The 20,267-nt window shown below is 28.2% G+C and overlaps 1 protein-coding gene across 10 annotated transcripts in view; it reads left to right on the forward strand.

Moving 5' to 3' along the window:
- Window positions 1-379: 379 nt before the first annotated feature.
- Window positions 380-20,267, forward strand: part of LOC107451816 (uncharacterized) — a 29,143-nt gene continuing 9,255 nt past the window's right edge. For 2 of the 10 annotated variants that reach the window (XM_087167267.1, XM_087167269.1), the window contains exons 1-6: window positions 448-602; window positions 4,527-4,731; window positions 6,719-6,817; window positions 10,138-10,238; window positions 14,115-14,190; window positions 18,166-18,279. In XM_087167267.1, the coding sequence (XP_087023393.1) occupies window positions 600-602; window positions 4,527-4,731; window positions 6,719-6,817; window positions 10,138-10,238; window positions 14,115-14,190; window positions 18,166-18,170 (489 nt within the window). In that variant the 5' untranslated portion in view covers window positions 448-599 and the 3' untranslated portion in view covers window positions 18,171-18,279. Of the gene's footprint in view, window positions 667-4,526; window positions 4,732-6,718; window positions 6,818-10,137; window positions 10,243-14,114; window positions 14,191-18,165; window positions 18,280-20,267 lie in introns of all 10 variants that reach the window. The other 8 variants (XM_087167276.1, XM_087167277.1, XM_087167271.1 and 5 more) reach the window with 8 other exon arrangements.

Genomic DNA, 20,267 nt, shown 5'->3' on the forward strand with positions numbered 1-20,267 from the left:
AAGTGACACACAGAGCCTGAGAAAGGCAGGGGCATGCGGGGCAGTCACCCCGGGCCCCGACATCAGGGGGCCCCAAAATCAACTAGAAAGTTTATTTTACGTTACTTTCATTAATATTTTTTTTTTAAACCGAATATCAGTTCAGTGTAAAATTAGCTTCTTCATTAATCTATCGTATGAGCACAGAAAATCTAAATTTCGTAAATCCATGGCTTCCTAGGACATAATTCAGCTATTCCAGCCTGTATTTTTACATATCGCAAAATGTGATATGCAGCACTGAGAAATCAAAGCAATAAATTATCAGTTGTATTTTCTCAAAAAATGTGAAATATTCTTCTCATTAATTAATTTCATTTGCAAGACTATAAAAATCTTCCGGATCCCTTCCCAAATATCGAATGATACCGCACAGTGATGACTGCAACCGTATCTTAACTGATCACATGACTTCACGATCTTTGTTTACAATCAATCGGGTAGCGCGCTTTCAAATGTAAGTCTATCGGATTTTGATGCCTTTTTGAAACACATTTTACATTTTCTTAATTTCTTTAAGTACTAATGGTCGATTTTCGTGTTGAGCTTCTATTAATTTTATGGTAAATTTCGGCTAAACTATGTCATTCTTTATTTGAAAAAACTTTAGATTCTTATAGGTGGTGAGTAAGTTCTGTTTCTGTTTACAGATATTGTTTATTTATTATGATACATACTATACATAATTTTTGATTTTTTTGCTTAGCCCATAATAAATTAGATTGACTGTGATGCCAGATTTATAAATAGGTCAGAATAGTTTAAATATTTTTTGTTACAAGGTGATAAAATTGCTTTGTTTTTTGATTAATAACTTCAGGGTAGCAGAGCTGAACCTTAAACATTTTGCTGACATTTTTTAGGTATACACGTTGTTATTTTTTTAATTCTTATATCTATTTAAAGCAGAATTAATTCATTTTTATGTGTATCTCTCCAAGCTTATTAAAATATTTTAATTAGGTTTTGATGATAGTATTTGTGTTCTGTGGGTGGGTGTGCTTTTTCCTTAAAAATAGTGTTTGTTTTGGAAATTAGAAGTGGTTGTTTATTTCTTACGTATGCACATAGTTGCTTAATTATTATGGTATAGTTTATAGGGAATAATTTATTTTGCTTAAATTCTTAATTATACTGTATTAAAGCTACAATAAAAAATGGAGTGGTCTTACATGTCTGGGAGCCAGGAAAGGAAACATAAAAAGGCTCGAGAACTTCAAGCTAAAAAGGCTAAAGGGAGCATCTTAAAATTCTTTCCTGCACGTATAGAAGAATCGGAAATCTCTCCTGCATTACAAATGCAACCGTTACCCAATTTGCAAGATGTTGGTGATAAAAAGCCCCATGAACGCGAAGAACAGGAGTGTGCTTCTGCAGATAAGATGCCCAAAAATAACAAACAGGAAGTACCAATCAATGATCCGGCTGCCGATTATGAAGTGCACCAAGAACAAGAATGTTTTACCGCAAATGTTTTATCACCTGAAAAGGACATTCAGCGAAAAGTGCCGATTGATGATCCGGCTAAATGGCACACTATCACTGATGATATGATCGATCATTTTCTTAGAAAGCCACCTCCACAAAATATGGATCTGGTAAAAAACACTGTGAAAATATTCAATGGAGGCAAACGTCTTTTAACCAAAATAATTTTTTTCTAAATTAAAAAAAATGGTGAAAAATTGGCAAGAGAATGGCTGGTATTATCAGAAAAGAAATTATTTTGCTGGGTTTGCAAATTATTTGGAAATACAACAACTAGCCTTTCAACATCTGACTTCAATGATTGGAAGCATGTTGTCATTCGACTTACAGAGCATGAAAATTCTTTTATGCACAGGGAATCAATTTTAAAGTTTACCCAGAGACTTAAAACTGAAAAAAGAATTGATTCTGCAATAATCAAGCAATATCAAAGTGAAGTACATTACTGGCGGTCAGTATTACAAAGAATTGTTGAAACAGTTAAATTTTTATCATCAAGAGGTATGGCTTTTTTTGGGGAAAATGAAACGTTCGGTTCAACTCATAATGGGAACTTTTTGGGTTGCCTTGAATTGATAGCCCAGTTTGATCCATTTCTTGCGAAGCATATCGAAAAAGCTGGTAATCAAGGAACTGGCAATGTTAATTATTTATCATCAACAATTGTGAATGAATTTGTTGAATTAATGGGTGAAAAAGTCTTGAATGTTGTTATTAAAGAAGTTATAGATGCCAAGTATTTTTCAATTATTGTGGATTCTACTCCAGATGTTACCCATATGGACCAATTAACTTTAATTTTGCAATATCTTGGTCCTGATTATGAACCTGTTAAAAGGTTTATAAAATTTATAAAAATTTTTGGTCACAATGCAGAAAGTTTAACCAATGTTATATTGCAAGTTTTGGAAGATTTAGGTCTTGACATACAAAATTGCAGGGGCCAAAGTTATGATAATGCCTCCAACATGGCAGGGAAATATTCAGTTGTTCAAGCAAGAATTAAAAATATTAATTCTACTGCGTAATGCGTACCATGTTCTGCTCATTCTTTGAATTTGGTTGGAATAAATGCTGTAGAATCCTGTATTAGAGTTGTGAATTTTTTTTCTTTACTGCAAGAATTATATAACTTTTTTTCTGTTTCAACATACCGATGGCAGATTGTGATTGATAATTTTAAAGGAAGTAAGCAAAAACTGACCTTAAAAAATTGTTCATGTACACGATGGTGTGCTGATGCAAATGCTACTAAGGCATTGCGTCAAAACTACGCTTCGGTTTTAAAATCTTTGAGTTATTTGGCAGACGACCAAGACCAAACTCCTTCCACTAGAAATGAAGCTCTTTATAAAAAATTACTTAAGATTGAAAATGCACTAAATACAGTTGTGTGGGATAGCATTTTACAAAGATTACATCAAGCAAGTAAAATTCTGCAAAATTCTAATGCTCAATTAGAGATAGTATCGCCATTATTTGACTCTTTAATAAATTTCGTGCAGTCAGTTCGAAATGAATTTGACAAATATGAAGATGAAGCGTTGCAAATTTTGTCAGAAAACAGTATGTATGAGGCAAAAAGAAAAAAAATTACACCTCGAAGTAGACTGTTAGATGATGGAAATGCACATGAAGTTAACCTTGAGCCACGCGATGAATACATTATTAACTGTCACTACAAGTTATGTGACACATTAATTACAAACTTAACAAATTGCAAAATTCCATATGAAAAATTACAAAATAGATTTTCATGTTTGCTAAACACAGGATTAAAAATCTCCCTCTGTTACATCCCTCTGTAAATATTGGTTAAAACTGAGTAAGTAATAAACATGTTAAAATTTTGTTGATTTAAAAATAAACATTATCATTCAAGGTCAATATAAATGTTATTATTTTCAGTTTTTTTTACATAGTAATGGACGTTTGACCGACCATCTAAAGCTAAGCACATATGGCGCTAGGGGGGCCCCCAAAGAGATTTTTGCCCTGGGCCCCAATTAGGCTAAGTCGGGTCCTGGTGACACAGACTATATACTTTCACAAAAATTTCAATTCTCTCACTTTATATTTCTTACTTAACACAAAGACAGGCACGGAGCCGCGTGGAACATGAACAAACTAATCGAAGTTGCCAGGTACACAAAACAAAAATATATCATGGTTACAATAAAATACATAAACAAATATTAAATCTAAGTTAAGTAAAAGATGTAGACGGGAAAGAATTAAATTTCATGCTACACATGTATAATGTTACTCTTTGTGGATATAATGAACCAAAAAAAGAGAGGAAGTTGTCGTCTGATTTATTTTCATTTTTTTGTAATAATTTTGAAATTTCTACTTAAGAATGAATTCATATACCGATTTTTAAAACCATTTATAGCATAGAATGTAGCAATAAGTATTTTGTCTTATTTGCTTTATTATTGAATACCATTATTGAATTGGTTCAGCATTCAAAGAAGCCACAAGCTTACAGTATCTGGACAAATGCTTCAAGGCAAAGTCTATGAATTTGCTAAGAAAGTTGGTGAGACTACTTTTATGATACAGGTTTAAAAAGCGGATTATAATAAATTAGCGGATTATAATAAATTCAGGAAAAATTATTGGAGAGTTGAGAAGTGTTTCCATATCTGATGTTGAAGATTGCTCATCAGCTAAAGATTACTAATTTATTTTGTACGCAAGTCGAAAGGTAATAAAAAAATATAAGTTAATACATTTTTTGATACTACGTTTTATTTTTCAGTCATTTTTGTATTTCATTTTATGGGTCATTTATTTGAATAATGCGTTATAAAAGGAGGGAGTTAGGAACCATGAGTTAAAATTGTGGAACGGATATAGTGAAGTCCCGGTTATAGTGAACGGAAATTTTGGTTCCTTGAAGGTTCACTATCGGGGTTTGACTGTACTATGATGAAATTGAATAGATTCATACGTTGATGTTGGAATGTATTAATTTTGAAAAACCTATTCCCCAGGAGCAGAGGTTGAAAGAACTAGCCAAACAGACTCCCGATGCTATCCCCAAAGTTCCCAGCCTCATACCACTTCCTGTATATGTGAGTCCCTCTGCAAAGCCAAAAGAAATAATGAACTCAGAAAAGCCCTCATCTGATTTGATGTCTCTGAATCAACCAGTTTTAGGTGGAGGTTTCATACAGGCTGTCCCTTACCCACAAGAAGGTATAATGTTATTTTTCTTATGTGCTTTTAATTCATCCGTTGAAATGTATTTGAACAAAGTCTTTTTCTCCTATTCAAATATCCTAACTTTGTCTACATATACATTTAACATATCTGTGTTGCAAAATAACGACTATAATTATGATTCCATTGTACATTCTTTAAGTTTTGTCTTGTCCACGTAGTGGATTGATCATAAAACGTGGTTCTCATTAGAACACTAAATTCTAGAATAACTGACTACTTTCAGGTGACCACTTTGATTGGCCTGCGTAGGGACCAAGGGTGTGCGTTATCAGTACTCATAAACTGTTCTACTCCTAAGTTCTTTATTTCATGCGCAGGTCGTTGGACTACAAAAATAGGGGAGCCATCCCTTCTGTAGAGGATCGAAATTGCAATGACATGTCTTTGAATCATCATTAGGGATGTTTCCCAGGCCGTCGCCAATAGCCCATTGTGTCGAGTATGTACGGTATCAGTCTTCATAAACTGTTCTACCCCTAAGTTCTTTATTTCTCCCGCAGGTCGTCGGGCAATGAAAACTGGGGAGCCATCCCTTCTGCAGAGGATCGAAATTGCGATGGCATGTCTTTGAATCATCATTAGGGGTATTTCCCAAGCCGTCGCCAATAGCCCATTGTGCAGCTCTAGTGTGACGTAAATAAACTGCCTACCTAACACTGCAATTATGGATTTTTTTTAATATCTGGTTTATCAGTTGAAGGAATTAATTGTTTGCAAGTGCAGAGTTTATCAAATAATCCAAATTTTAATTTCTTTTTTTTTTCAGTATTGTATTTATTTTTGTTTTATAAATTTTTAAAGAATTCCTAACATTTCTGTCATATTCTATGGTATGGAAATAGTGTGCTTTTTTTGTGTAAAATTTCGGTTGAGTTCTGAAATTTACTGGATTTTTTCACTTTTATGTTGGAAGCTCTGAAATAAGTTTGAATAATTTAATTTTATCTCTTGTCAAAAATATTGCTCCGTATAGACTACCAAGTATAAGCAGAGGTGTATATGTTATTGCCCATTCTTACTAACAAACTTGATTGTAGTTTCCAGTACCATAATCTCTACATCCAATATTTGAAACCCAAATAACAAACTCCAACGTCAGAAAACGTTGCATTGGCAACGATTGTTTTTAAGCCGCCTAGATTTTTCTTCAAATACTTTCATCTTTATTGTGATTATGTCAAAAATTACCATTTGTGTATATAGAGCAGCCAAAGAGCAGGAAAAAGTCAGAGAATTTTATCAATCTGGAAAAATTCGAGAAATGTCTAGGATTTTAACTAAAATAACTTAAAAGTCGCAGAAAAGGAAAACTTTTTTTCCTTTCTGCAGAATTGTATTAAAAAAATGTCTTTATCGCAGATCGGAGGAGAAAAAAGTGGCTCGTGATTTTTTTCTACTTTTTTTTGAGAATAAAAAAATTCTGCAATGACTGGCTTTAGCTAGAATTTCAGATGGATATTATAAAGAAGTAATTTCCTAATAGCAAAAATTTTAAAAAGATTAACTTCGCAAGTATTTTGTAGAACAGGAGAATATAGCCAAAAATATTAAACATGTATTCTTTTATAATTTAAAACAAAAATTCTTAGATTTATAATTAAAAAACTATATATACTGTTCTATGCTATATATGAAGGATTTTTTTTTATATTTTTTTATTTTTGTTAACAGAAAGAACTTCTATTACTTTAAATTAATTTCGTATGTATTTGCTACTATTAAAAATATCTTTCAGAAAGGTATTAGTATTAGAGAGAATTGTCGCAGATAGCTCGGAAAAAGTCTGCCACAGGGGTCAAAACTGTTCTCGAACTTTTGTTAATGGTTGACCGAATCAGAAAAGGTTGATTCTGTCCATTTTATAAACTGGTATTTTAAAATTAGCTATATACACATACTAATATCTATTTTAATCTGTAATCTATCTTAATCTATTTTTTTTTTTTTTTTAACAATTCAGATCTTTCAGCAGTTCAGCCTCAAGCAATGGCTCCAAATTTTGTCACTGAAGTACCTTTTAGTGCTGCATTTCCTGTGGTTCAACAAGCTGATACAGGAGGTAATCTATGTTGTCCACCAATTCATTTATAAATTTCTTTTTTTAACAGTATGTTGACAATATTTTGTTCAATAAGTAATAATCTTTCTTTTCAATTTAGTTAAAATGGTTTTCTGATATTTGCAAATAAATTCAATAACTATTAATAATAATTTTTGTAGTATGTATGAAAATGTATTCCTCATAAAATTGCTTCATTTAATCTTGATGAGATGAGTTAGTTGAATTTTTTGACTTGTGTAAAGAAGAAAATTTTTCTGAATATGCAATATCAGCTGTATCAAAATTTGATTCAGTCATTAACAACCTCTCAAAAAACTTCTCAGAAGGTACTTAGTATTTCAAGGTTAGCGTTTAAGTTTCATTGAATAAACTCAACTTTAATAAGGCATTTTTATAAATTATGTTACTACATAATAATTTCTGTATATTTTCTCATATATACAGGGTTTGAAAAAACCCGGGGATTTTTGAAAAAACCCAACCCGCCTGGGTTTTATTGAAAAAACCCGGGGAAAATTGGGTTTTATTTGAAAAAACCCGGGGAAAATTGGGTTTTTTCATTTAGTGCTCATAAATTTTACTGTGAAAATATTTTTATTTATTAAATAGTATTGTATAAGTAAACACTAAAATTTCATCTGACTTTTACCTGTAATAAAATTAAACTGGAATAAATATTTAATGGTGTTCAATGTTTTTATAATACGATTAATAGAAAGTGAAATTAAAATTATGTATAATTATAACGAGTATCAGTTACTTGTCCCTTTTTTCAAATATTTAGATAAATATATGCATTTTAACTTTATAGTTTCAAAAAACAAATTAATCTTAAAATTATTAAAAAGCATATATAAAAAGTTATAGCTCATTTTTTTAAAATCAGATAATAAAACTTTAAATTTGTTTATTGTTGTTTAATGTATCACTTAATAAATTTTTGTTTGTTTGATTTCAATATTTTTAAACATGATTAAAAGAAACAAAATAAATTGTATTCAAATGAAATCTTAAAAATATTTAAAAAATCTTAAAAGTAATATTTTAATTTTTAACTGTTTTTTAATTGTGATAAACTTTCTCCAAATAGTTAAAAATTGTCAGCAGATGTTAAGAGTTAACTTAAAAAAAAGGTCAATTTTTTCCTTTATTATTATTATCATACAACAGATTCAAAGTGTCTACATTTCTCTCTTAGATGGCAATACACTTTTACGAGTTTTGTAGCTTTATCTATTCCTAATCTATTTCGAAGTTTACTCTGCACCAAACCGAAAGTTGAAAAGTGTCTTTCGATAGAGACAGAAAATGCTGGTGCTGAGTGCAAAGAAAAAAGAATTGACAGAAATTTTGTGGAAGCTAGGAATTTTATTTATTTACTTATTTATTTATTTTTTTGCCATAATTTTCCACTATTTTTTGATGAAAACTGTTCAGTAACAGTGTCAAGCATCATTGATTTTGGAAAGTATTCAGGATCGGAAATTTTGGATGCCATAACACGTGGCAGAAATTCTGGATGATGCTTAGAAAGACAGCTTTCTGCTAATTGGTCTTGTTTATCATTTAAAAATTGTCCCCTTGTTTCGGGATCCAGGATGCATATGCTGATAAATGATGTGGCTGAACAGCCTGATCTTTTAACAAAATGTTTATGGGATTCTAATTCATAACACGATAGTAAGTTAATTCATATTTCAACAGGTTCTGAAATTGAAATGTTTTCTGGTTGAAGCTTTTTTAAAGCTTCAGAAACAATTGATATCTGTTTTTCCCAATTGATAGTTTATTGGTAAAGCCCAACATTATTTAATTTTTTTGACATATAAAATTGTTCAAGAACAATCTCTTCATATTTATGGTAATTATTGGCAAAAGTTTTTACGCGCTCACAATATGAATTCCACCTAGTATCATTGGTCATCAAGCAGTTTTTTTCATTTGCCCATCCATGTGCTTGATGCACATTTCTAAAATATTTGTTAACTTCAACGATATGTCCAATGATAGTATTAGGAGATACTTCTTTTTGAACTAAATTTAAAAAAGAAAACAATTTGTGAAAAAAACCACCAAGTGGGTTTTTTCAAAGTGGGCCCACTTGGGGAACCCTGGTTATATGTATTTTATATTAAGTTTAAATGGCGCATTATCACTAATACATATTTGAATCTTCTTTATTTTTAAGTACATTACGTTTCATAATTTTTTAACTCAAGAATTATAAAATATAAATGCAGTAATATAAAAGGAACAAGTTTATTAATCTTTTTGTTTTCACACACATTTATTTACTATTTTTATTAAACATATGGATATTACCCATTATAAAATTATAATCTGTAAATATTTATAATCAGTAAAAACAAAAATTTCATCTTACTTGAGTTAAATAAAAAACTGAAATAAATATTTAATGGTCTTACATGTTTCTATAATAAGATTAATAGAAAGTGAAATTAAAACTACGTATAATTATAAAGAGTATCAATTACTTGTCCCATTTGTTTTCAAATAATTAACCCTAGAAAAGGATTTCATTTTTAGATAAATAATTTTAAAAAGTTCTCCTATAAAAAGTTTTAGCTTTTTTTTTCTTAAGCTAGAAAATAAAACTGTTTAAATTTGTTAATGTATCACTTGGTAAAAAAAGAAAAAAATTGTTTCTTTTCAATTTTTTTTAATATATTATATTATTATATTACCTGTATGTATTATATTACCTGTTTATTAATATATAAAGCATGCAACTATAGTTGAAAAATTGATCTTTTCAGACTATATTATTTAAATTTTTATTTGATTTAATATCATTAAAATATTACTTTTTTGAAAAAACCCACTTGAAGTTTTCAATAGCACCCACTATAAAAATTATATGAATATTTGAGTTTCTTTTACTTTAGTAATATTAAAAAACTTAATCATATAAATCATGCAACTCTATTTGACAAATTTATGCTGTACAATAAATTATATAAAAATAAATGTGAAACAATAAGTTCTAGTAAAAAAAAAAAAAATTTTTTTTTGAAAAAACCCACTTATCGTTCCAAGTGGGTTTTTTCAAGGTGGGCCCACCCAATAAAACCCGGGCGGGTTTTTTCAAAGTGGGCCCACTTGGCGAACCCTGCATATATAGCTTTTGGACATTTGGTCCTGCTTTATGAGGTCCCAAAAAATGGGCATATGAGAAATTTTTTTGTCATTGTACCTCCTCTCTGGTAATAATTTCTTTTTATATTGTATTTTTTTGCTAACTTAAAACAAAATTCTTTGAAAGATTGAAGCCATATTAATGTACTAATTTTTTCCAGACAATTTCGCTGTGGAATCTATATCCAGTAAAGAAAAGCTTTCAAGGAAAAGTAAAGTTGGAGCTGCTTTTAAACGGATGATGTGTGTGTGTGGTTTTGCTGTGGGTATAATATTTTCTTCAGATTTTCTTCCATTATCATAGCGATGGTTATAATCAGCCCAATAGTTAACAGAAAACTGAAGATTAGTTTTTAATCTTTTAACAATTCACTGATGGCATTATTATCTGGTTCTTTAGTTGATCTTACCAAAAGTTTTGTTTGGTAATTTATTTCTTATTGAAATGACTATTAATTAATTATTCCTGGGACTGTAATTAAATATTATGATTTAGATATTGATTATGCAAATTATGTTTGTAAAGAGTTTTTTCATCATTTCTGAATCTATTTTTTTCCCTTTGTTTTATATGATTTTAGCAATACCTTTGTTTAATTTTAGTCCTATGGAATTTTATTCCAAATGGCTAAATTAAAAAATATATTTTCTATAGAAAATTTGGTTTTCATTGTGAATTTACTTTATTAATACTTTATCAGATTCTGTATAGTGTCAAGATTCTGACTAATATAATACATTAAGACTCAGTAGTATGACAAGATCATCTAAGTCAAATTATTAAGGTCTTGATTTTAAACAAAAATATCTTAATTATTAAGTAAGTTTTAAGCTAGTGTGAAATCTGTGCAATATTTACTTCACTTATATACTTAATATTTTAATACTCTTCTTATTATTAAAAACTCTCACTCTCCATCTTAATCACACCAAATGAAATTTGCAATAGGTGATGCTCATTTTAATTCAGTAAAAAATCATAAAATGTGGACAAAGAATGGTCCTATTTGATAAAAGAAACAAAATAGATAAATTTTGCATGTATTTTAAGAAAACTAATTTTATAACATTACATCTATAAAACTTGTATATCAGTCAATTCTGGTGTCAACTTTGGGCCAATGTTTAATAAGTTGGCTATCAGTTCAATATTCTATGATTTTTTCAATTGATTGTTTATATTTTTAGACGCTATTCATTATTATGACTTTTCCTGGAATTGTTAATTTCTCTAATTTTTAAAACCACCTATAATAGAGTACAACTGACATGGTTAAATGTCTTGTCCTTTTCAGAGACAATAATGACAGCTGTGGTTTATAAATTGCTTTTGAAAAAATTACAAAGTTTCTTTTTTGATTTGTCCTGTAAAAAACAGAGCAGTATGCATAAGCATTAATTAATAAGTGTTGCATATTTAACGTTTTTAACATTTCTTTTTTAAAAAAAGTTTGGAAACCGTAAATTTTTCTAGTCAATTTGAAGGAAGCCATATTACTGCAAAACCACTTGTTTATATTATATCTAATAATTTATAGTTATATATATTCACGTTCTTTGTTTTGCTGTGAAAGAGCTGATCAGTTCACATAGTCTGTTTTTTGTTGTGTAATCTAGTTGTATGATATATAGCATGTAGGCATAAATTTGTATAATTTGCATACTCAAGCAAGCTCCATATGGATTTTTAATTATATGTCTATTTTAAGTTGTTAATTCTACTCAATATTAAGAAATCCATTTTTTATTTTCTGTTTATTAATTGCCATTAAAGCTGCTTTTTTAAAAAAATTTCCAATGAAAACAAATATTTTTTTCAATTATAAGGAATTGAAAAAATATTCCACTGTCATTCAGTTGTTATTAATGAATCAATTACTCATATTGGGAGGGGAGTAAAACATTTAGAACACCTTACTTTGATTATCATGGGGAAGGTATGAACTATTTTAAGTTTTGTAAATCTTAATTAAAAAAAACTAACTCTACTGAAAATTTGGTTTTTATATTTTATATATAGCTAAATGAAAACCATGATGTGATATTATCTTGATAGTTTCAAGTAAAAATTAAATTAATTTACGCAAAACTTGTATAATATTTTCATCTAATAATTATCTAAAATTTTCATTATAATATAATTAGATTATTTTTAAGTGACACATGTTTGTAGAATATATCTATTCATATATTTTCAAAAATAACTGAGTCAACTAATCTAAATTTGCTAGTATTCATACCTGAATAACCTATAATAAAAATAGAATATATTTTTACTTCCAACACACTGATGTAGAAGCAACCTAATTTACTCTCCATGACTACAAAGTAAAACATTTTCACAACAGCCCATTATGGGCCAAAGGGGTCGTGGAGATTAAGACTTCACAATTTTGTAACCAATAGCATGATAGCAGCAATGTGGTCAGCATTACTATACCAGTCGTCTTTACATCCCAGACAAGCTGGTATCTATCAATCTGAAACTGGGTAGGCTTCAATTCGCCATCAGCTGTTGTACTCGAATTCTTAATAATGCAGTCTAATTCTTAATAATGCGTAATTTAATCGTTTATTTTCAAAAAGAGGGTTTCAATGCTGTATCAGTTTAAATTGTTTTAATTCTTTTAAATTTATTAGATCTTCAAAATGAATATAAATTTTTTAGGATTTTTTTATGCTTGAAATTTTTAATTATCAACTTTATCAAAATTATAGTGATAAAAATGAAATAAGCATTTTAAAGTTTTTATCATTAAATCAAGTTTGTTCATTTATTAGTAAGTTTGATAAATGTACTTCAATTCAGAATGTTTTGCCATTTGTATTTCTCAATGCAGCTATATCTCCAAAAGCAGAATATTTTCAAATGTTCTGCAACAGAATTTATTAATTTATACAAATGTTCTGCAAGCATTTCACAGCGAAAAAAAGTCAACTTTACGTTAAAATACTATATTTTCAATTATTAAAATAAGGGATCATACACAGATACACTGAATCAATTTTTAAACCAAGGCAAACATTCTTGATTTGTTACTTTTTCAGTCCCTTTTGAAGTCAAAAATTTTGTTAATGATGATGATGAATTATTAATAAAATGCCTATGATATGAAGGTCCGAACATTAAAATAAGGTCTGCCTTAAAAATCTTTCGAAGAGACAAGTGCCCAGATGGTGCACCATTTGCAAACACAAACATTCGCTGGTCTGTTGTTCCAACAACTTCTTCATCTCCATCGAAAGCATTTGATCTTTTAGAAACAATTCTGTCAATTGTGGATACCCACGATTCACAAATTGCTTCTGAAATGGGAATAGAAAATATAAAAATTAATAAACTTTATGAAATTTGAAATCTCGGAATTTAACTCTTTTATGACTTGCTTTAGAAGCTTTCTTGATAAAAATGGTTACAAAAGTATTCAAGATTAAAATTGTTCTGCAGGACTTCGTTTGTTCTGTGGCGTAGGTCACAGTTTTAGGCACTTTCTGCTTCTGGGGCTATATCTACTAAAAAAAATGACTTTTCAATATTTAGTATTATAGTATTTTATATTATATTCACTCAATTCAACATTTTGAGGAGCTCAGCTTTAAATTGTCGTTCTGGTTTTTCTTTCAATTATAGTCTTAAAAAAAACTAAATTATAATAATGTGGCTTTTATAGTAGATGCCCATGCCCAATGGCTTAGTGGTAGCACGTCAAAAGTCCTGGGTTCTATTTTCAGTCCAGGTAAGGTTAACTAAGCCTTTCATTGCTTCAGTTGCTTGATAAAATGAGTGCCAAGCATGCTTGAGGATTAAACTCTGAGGATTCCACATTTGGTTGACAACTCAATTGTAAAATCTGCTGCTGTAACCCAGAGCCCAGATGTCAAGAAAACCAGGATGGGTACAGTAGGTCTTTGTTCTCCTTGAGCTGTTGCACTTCTGAGTTTAGTTTAGCTTTTATGATAAAAATGTTATTGTTTTACTCTACTGTATCTTTGCTATTTTAATTATATTTGTCAATCACAAAATTGCTAAACCAATTACATTAAAATATCATGAATGTTTATTTTCTGATTAAAAGTTACTTTTTTATTTAGGATTTAGAAATTATGATATCTTTTAATGTACTTATTTTTTTTACAGAAAAGATTAGTATCTTTCAAAAAGTATAGTGAGTGTCAACTATATACATTTGTTTTATCTGCTCTTAATGGTCCAGGTATGTAATTCCTTAAAATATGTATCAAATTGTATGAATATTTATGTTTTGAGTTCCTTTATAAATTCAGTAATTTGTTGAATTTGATCATAATATTTAAAAATATTTCACAATTTTTTCAAGGGTATTTTTTTGACAATAAATATATTTGTTTATATATTATATGTATTTTGTTAAAATTATTCCGATGTATGATAGATTGCATTTTATGCAGTGGAATTATTTCATATAATTAAAAAAAACATTTGTAAAGTCCAGTTCCATCTTGCTGAATAAGTTCTCTTCCCCTTTCAATCCCTTTGAATTGATTGTTTTAAACTCATTCAAAAACTTTTAAAAATAATTTAGTATTAAATATTACAATGCCCTGTTTAGTGTTAAATATTACAATGCCTATTGGAAAGAAGAAAAAAATATTGCAAAGAGCTTTGCATAAGAATGAATTAAAAAAAACTTTTGCTAAGTTTTATATTATTTTTATTTGATTATAAAGTGTGAGTTTAAATGTGCAAAAGAAAGAAGACTGGTTGCTTATGTCTGTAGGAGTGCAAATCGTAGAATTATTTCACATTTCAGTCAAAAGAAAAGCATGCTATTATGTTTTATTTTATTTGAATTACATAAAATGATGAATAATTCCATAACAACTGCATTTTTCAGTTACAGGATTTTAATATACAAATGACTTTAATTAACATATTATTTGAATTAAAACACTGATATCTTTCACAAAATTAGTAGTTGGTGCACTAAGAGTCTAGTTGAAAATTGCATTTTTTTAAAATTAAAATGTTTTTATATGGTCAAAAGTTTCAAAGAGCATGCATTTCTGATATTAATAGTTTTTGAACACAATGTTAACACACAGAAGAAAAAAAAAGAATATATCTTGTGACACCCATTCCTCTAAAAGTATTTTGAACATAGTTCAAATGTTGCATTACCATCAGTATGTTTTAATATATTATTGCATATATACTCTTTCTGGCTAATAAAATTACATTACTTTTGATAAGTAATGCTATATATTGTTAATATATTGATTAATTGTCTTCCTACTTTATAAATTCAAAAGTTATATTGGCAAAATATGTGAAATAAAAAAGAAATCTTTTTATATTTTGAAATGAAAATTTTGTAATGATGGGAATGTGTACACTAATATTCAGAATAGTATTCTCATAAAATTCCCGGCAAAATTAAATTCCTACTGCACTTTAGCATCCAAATAGAGTCTTGGTGCTGCCATCTAGTGTGGCAGAAACTAGACGTCCAAATTAACATGGAAAACGGTATCTCACCAATTGTGGTGATCTTGAAAGAGTGGAAACCACTTCTGGAGAACGCACTAGGTCTGCTCATCGGCAAGACTGATTGTGCAGCTCATTGGAAAAAAAAAGTATTCTCATAAAAATTCTCATGGTAAAATAAGTTTAATTTAATGATACAATAAAATCAATACAATTTATTTTAATGATTACTGTTCCTATGCAATGTAATTTACGAAATAGATTATTTCTAAAAAAGTTGAAACAGAATATGTATCTATATTTAAGACAAAATAAATGGCAGTTGATATTTTTTCAATTGGCTATTCTATATCTTTATTATTCTATAGAGATTTAATAACTTTTTTTCAAATTTTGGTTTGGAAAATAGAATGTCTGTTTTTAAAAGCTATTTGTTTTAAAGTGAAAAATAGTGTGCTACTATATTTTATTTTTTAAAAATGTAGTTGTATGCTACCATATTTTTGACTTTTAAAAATTTAATTTTAGCATAAAAGGTACATTGGTTAACGTATTATAATTTTTTCTCCTTATTAAAATATTGATTGCTAAAATAAATAATAAATTTAACCTTTTACTTGAAATTAAACTTATCAAAAAATATTTTTAATAGTATGTTGAACAAGAATTTAAATTGCACAAATTATAGAGCTAAATCTTGCTAGGTAGTTAGCATCTTTATTTATATTTTTCTATCCGAATTAACATTGTAACATAAAGAAAGTTATTTAATACTTATTTTAAATTTCATTAATGTTTGCCTAGTATCATGCTACAAATGAATTTACTTATTGTTTTGTATACATTTATTTTAAGCTTATTTAAAGATGATGAAATGGCCAATTTTTTCAATGTGGTGAAAAAAACTTGATTTGTTGTGTGATTTAAAAGAAAAGTTAATATAAATTTTTTATGCTGCATACTATAATAATTCTTATTGCATTTAGACATGATTGGAATGTTTTTATATGCATGTATTTAATGTAAAACTTATTTATTCACCCCTTGTATATTTTATGATTTGTAATGTATATTCGGTATATGATTAGTATTTTATAAAATAAAAATACCAGTATTTTGCGGAGATACACTGCCCTGGTATATACCCTGCACCTGGTATATGTGTAAAATTTGACTATAAAGGAACCGTTTTTTCATCAGAAAGGCCAGACCGTCTGATACGCCACACAAAATTGTATTACAATTGATCGTTAAATTAACGCAATTGTTTCAAATAAAAAGTTATAAGCAAAATAAATTATTAGACTTTTAAAAATCATTAAAATAATTACTAAATCTACAATAAATTAATATATGCATTCTTACTTAAGACTGGAAATTATGTAATTTGATAATTTTCATCACAACTTTTCAAATGTATGCAAAATTGTACCAGGTACAATTGTTTACAATTTAAATTGATCCCAATCACAAATGTATTACGTTAATAAATGTCAATTTAAAATACTCTAATTTTATGTAAGCCAAGTGATTAAGAACCCAAATATAATTAAAATGAGTTATCAAAATACAATAAATTGCTGCTCACGTCGCTTTATCGCAATTAATGTAATAATCTGGTTTGAAATACCTAAATATTATTAAATCAAATGATTCGATAAAGTAAAATAAGTCTTGTTTGACTTAAATTGTACTATAAAACAATCATGAAAGCATCCCTTTTTTTTACTACTAATTTTAAATTTCTAAAATTTTAACCTATCAAATGATAACAGTTAAAAACTTTTAAAAAAATAGTTTTAAAAATAGATGAATAATTGCACAAAATTAAAGCATTAAATGATCGTGAATGTGTTATTTCTTTTAATAATAAAGTTGATCTTCAGCTGAAAGTGGGAAAAAAACTTGACCTTTAAAATTTAACCATTTCACCCAACTCATTTGATTGGATATTTTTCTTTCACTTTTTTTCTTCACACCTGCAGCAGAAAAAAGGTGAAATCATACTTCCGTTGAGCTTTATAAGAGACTATTAGCAGAGTGATTACGAGAGGGGAATTCACCGACGACTTTTTTGTGTGAAGGGTAGAACGTATGTTGCACTATTGATACATTCTTGCAAACTGTTTTACACCTCCATTGTTAATTCTTTAAATTATTATTGATCATAAAATATAAAAATAGATTGCTGCAAAAGATAAAGAGATGAAGAAAAATAATGAAATTTTGGAGAATCAATTGAACAAAATTAAATTTTCTAGCTCAAGTAGTTTAAAAAAAAAACAATTACTGTACAGGCTGCATCATTAAGTACGCAGTGCATACCAAAGTTTAATGTTTATAAATCATAAATGCCATGGTATGCTCTGCAAAATTACGGTATGTCTATCCAAGTTTTTTTTTATGCATTTAGAAAAAGTATCTTTTTGTTTAACTACGTGAAAATCTTATGTTTTAAGAGTAAATTATGTTTAAAATTATTTGTTAAATTTTATAAATGACTTAATTGAAGGGCTTAGCTACCATGTATCTTGAGCGCATAAGTTTTATTAGCAAAAATTAATAAGTTTTAAAACTCTTCTCGCTTTTATAAGTAATTAGTATTAGTGGAAGTCATAATCATTTTTTGTAGCTCATGCTTTTCAAGTTATTTTTTGTCAGCTTTTTAAAACTTATTTTTGCTAATTAAAAATATTTCTACTAAATTTAACTTATTTTATTTCAGGTTAAAGGGGATGCTTCTGACTACAGTTTCTTATACTAGCACTGTGCAGTTTTCCCTACTTATGTTGCTGATTTGTATGACAATGGCACTGACACATGATCAAACCTGATACAGGCATGTAGATTTTGTTCTTATTTCATTAATGCTCTGCATGTGTATATATGTCTATGTAATATAGCATAATAAATAAATACAAAAAGGACAAAAAAAGAACAAAGAAAATTAAGAAAAACAATAAGTTTTATTTTTTAATAAGTTTTTTTTGTATTTATTTATTATGCTATGTTTTAGTGATCATATTTAATGCAGCTTAGCTCTTAATGTTATCTACTATCAACTTACTTTCATTTTCCTTCTGCTTCTGTTTATTAATTCTTTTTTCTAATTTCGTGTGCTTGAGACGTTGTGTGTGTTTAGGGCGTTATTCTATGAGCCTATTTTTATGTATTTAAACAGTTATAACAATTTTGTGCCTGGTTAAAAATATATTTTATGTTTAAAATTTTTTTTTCACTATTTAAATTATTCTTCATGTAGTACCCGATACAAAGAGCCTAATTCAGAGGGGAAATTCGGATAGACATCTTGCTACTCTGGAAGCTAAAGATTTTTTGAATTACATTCCATGCCTGCCAAGTCTCCTGTTTTTTAATGAGGAATCCTGTATTTTATAACTATCTCCTGTTTACCTGTATATTCTCAAATTTCTCCGTATTTGTTGAAGAAATTTTTAAAGTAACTTTTTGCCGATAAAATAATTGATGATGGCAAAAATACTTCTCTTATTCCTCAACATATGGTGCTATTGCCAGGCAGTATGCCGAGTGTTTATATTTTAAGTAATTATAAATATTGCTTTAAAAAAAACTTATTTTGAGATTACTAATTATATACACATTTTTTACTTCAACTAACAGTAACTTCTTTTAATATTTCCAATTTTATATCTTTCTCTTTTTGAGTTACTTGATTATGTGTGATGTATCAAAACTTTATTTGTAGCCTAAAATATGTCGCTAGTAAAATCTCTGTTATTTTATTTCTCCAATGTTGGCAGGTATGACATTCAATGTCTGAAATTTTACTGTCTTATAAAGCGTGTGGTGTTAAAAGGTGCAAAACTTGCCCTAATATTGACCATAAACATACCATTCTTAATAATGATAGCTCCAATTCTTTTTGTAAAAGTAAAAATTTTATTTATATGTAAACCTGTGGTTTTTATAATATGAAATATGTTGGACAAACCAATAACTCTATTAATATTTGAATTAATCAACACCGTTTTGATAACAGTAAACAGTAATAAAATTATCAATAATCTGGAATTGAATCATTATAGAGAACATAATTTTAGCAGTGTCAAAATTAATATTTAAGATATAGTAGAAGATTTAGATTTAAGACTACAAAAAGAAAATTACTACAGACTTTTATACAAAACAATTTTGCCATATGGGCTAAACGATACCTTCCAAGATACACAGATTAACTTTAATAACTCCTCAACTTATTCACTTTTTTATATAAAAGATAAGCGTACAAATCGAGGTAAACGGGGATCAAGAAGTAATGGAAACTCTCTTAATAGTGACAAATTAAATATAAATTTCATTTCTTAAATGGAAGATTTTAATAAACATTATAATATTAAACCAATTCACTTTATTAAACCAATTCACCAACTCACTTTTTTATATAAAAGATAAGCATACAAATCGAGGTAAACGGGGATCAAAAAGTAATAGAAACTCTCTTAATAGTGACCAATTAAATATAAATTTCATTTCTAAAATGGAAAAAGATTTTAATAAACATTATAATATTAAACCAATTGAAGATTTTATTTTCCCCCTTAAGAATAATGATTTATATAAGCTTCAAGATCTTATTATTAACTTTTCTTTTATTAATTTACATTACTTTGTTTCGAACTTGTAAAAGCTAAAATGAGTAAAATTTCCCCAAATAAAAAAAAAATTTAGATAAATAATATTTTGTTAGCTTTCAAAATCCTGTTTTCAATAAGATCAAATTTCATAATATTTTTGAAAATTTATTTCCATTAAAAGAATTTCACATAATTAAAAGCTTTAAATATA

This window comes from Parasteatoda tepidariorum, chromosome 7 (genome assembly GCF_982258835.1).
Source record: "Parasteatoda tepidariorum strain Cologne lab strain chromosome 7, Ptep-v5.0, whole genome shotgun sequence".
NCBI lineage: Eukaryota > Metazoa > Arthropoda > Arachnida > Araneae > Theridiidae > Parasteatoda > Parasteatoda tepidariorum.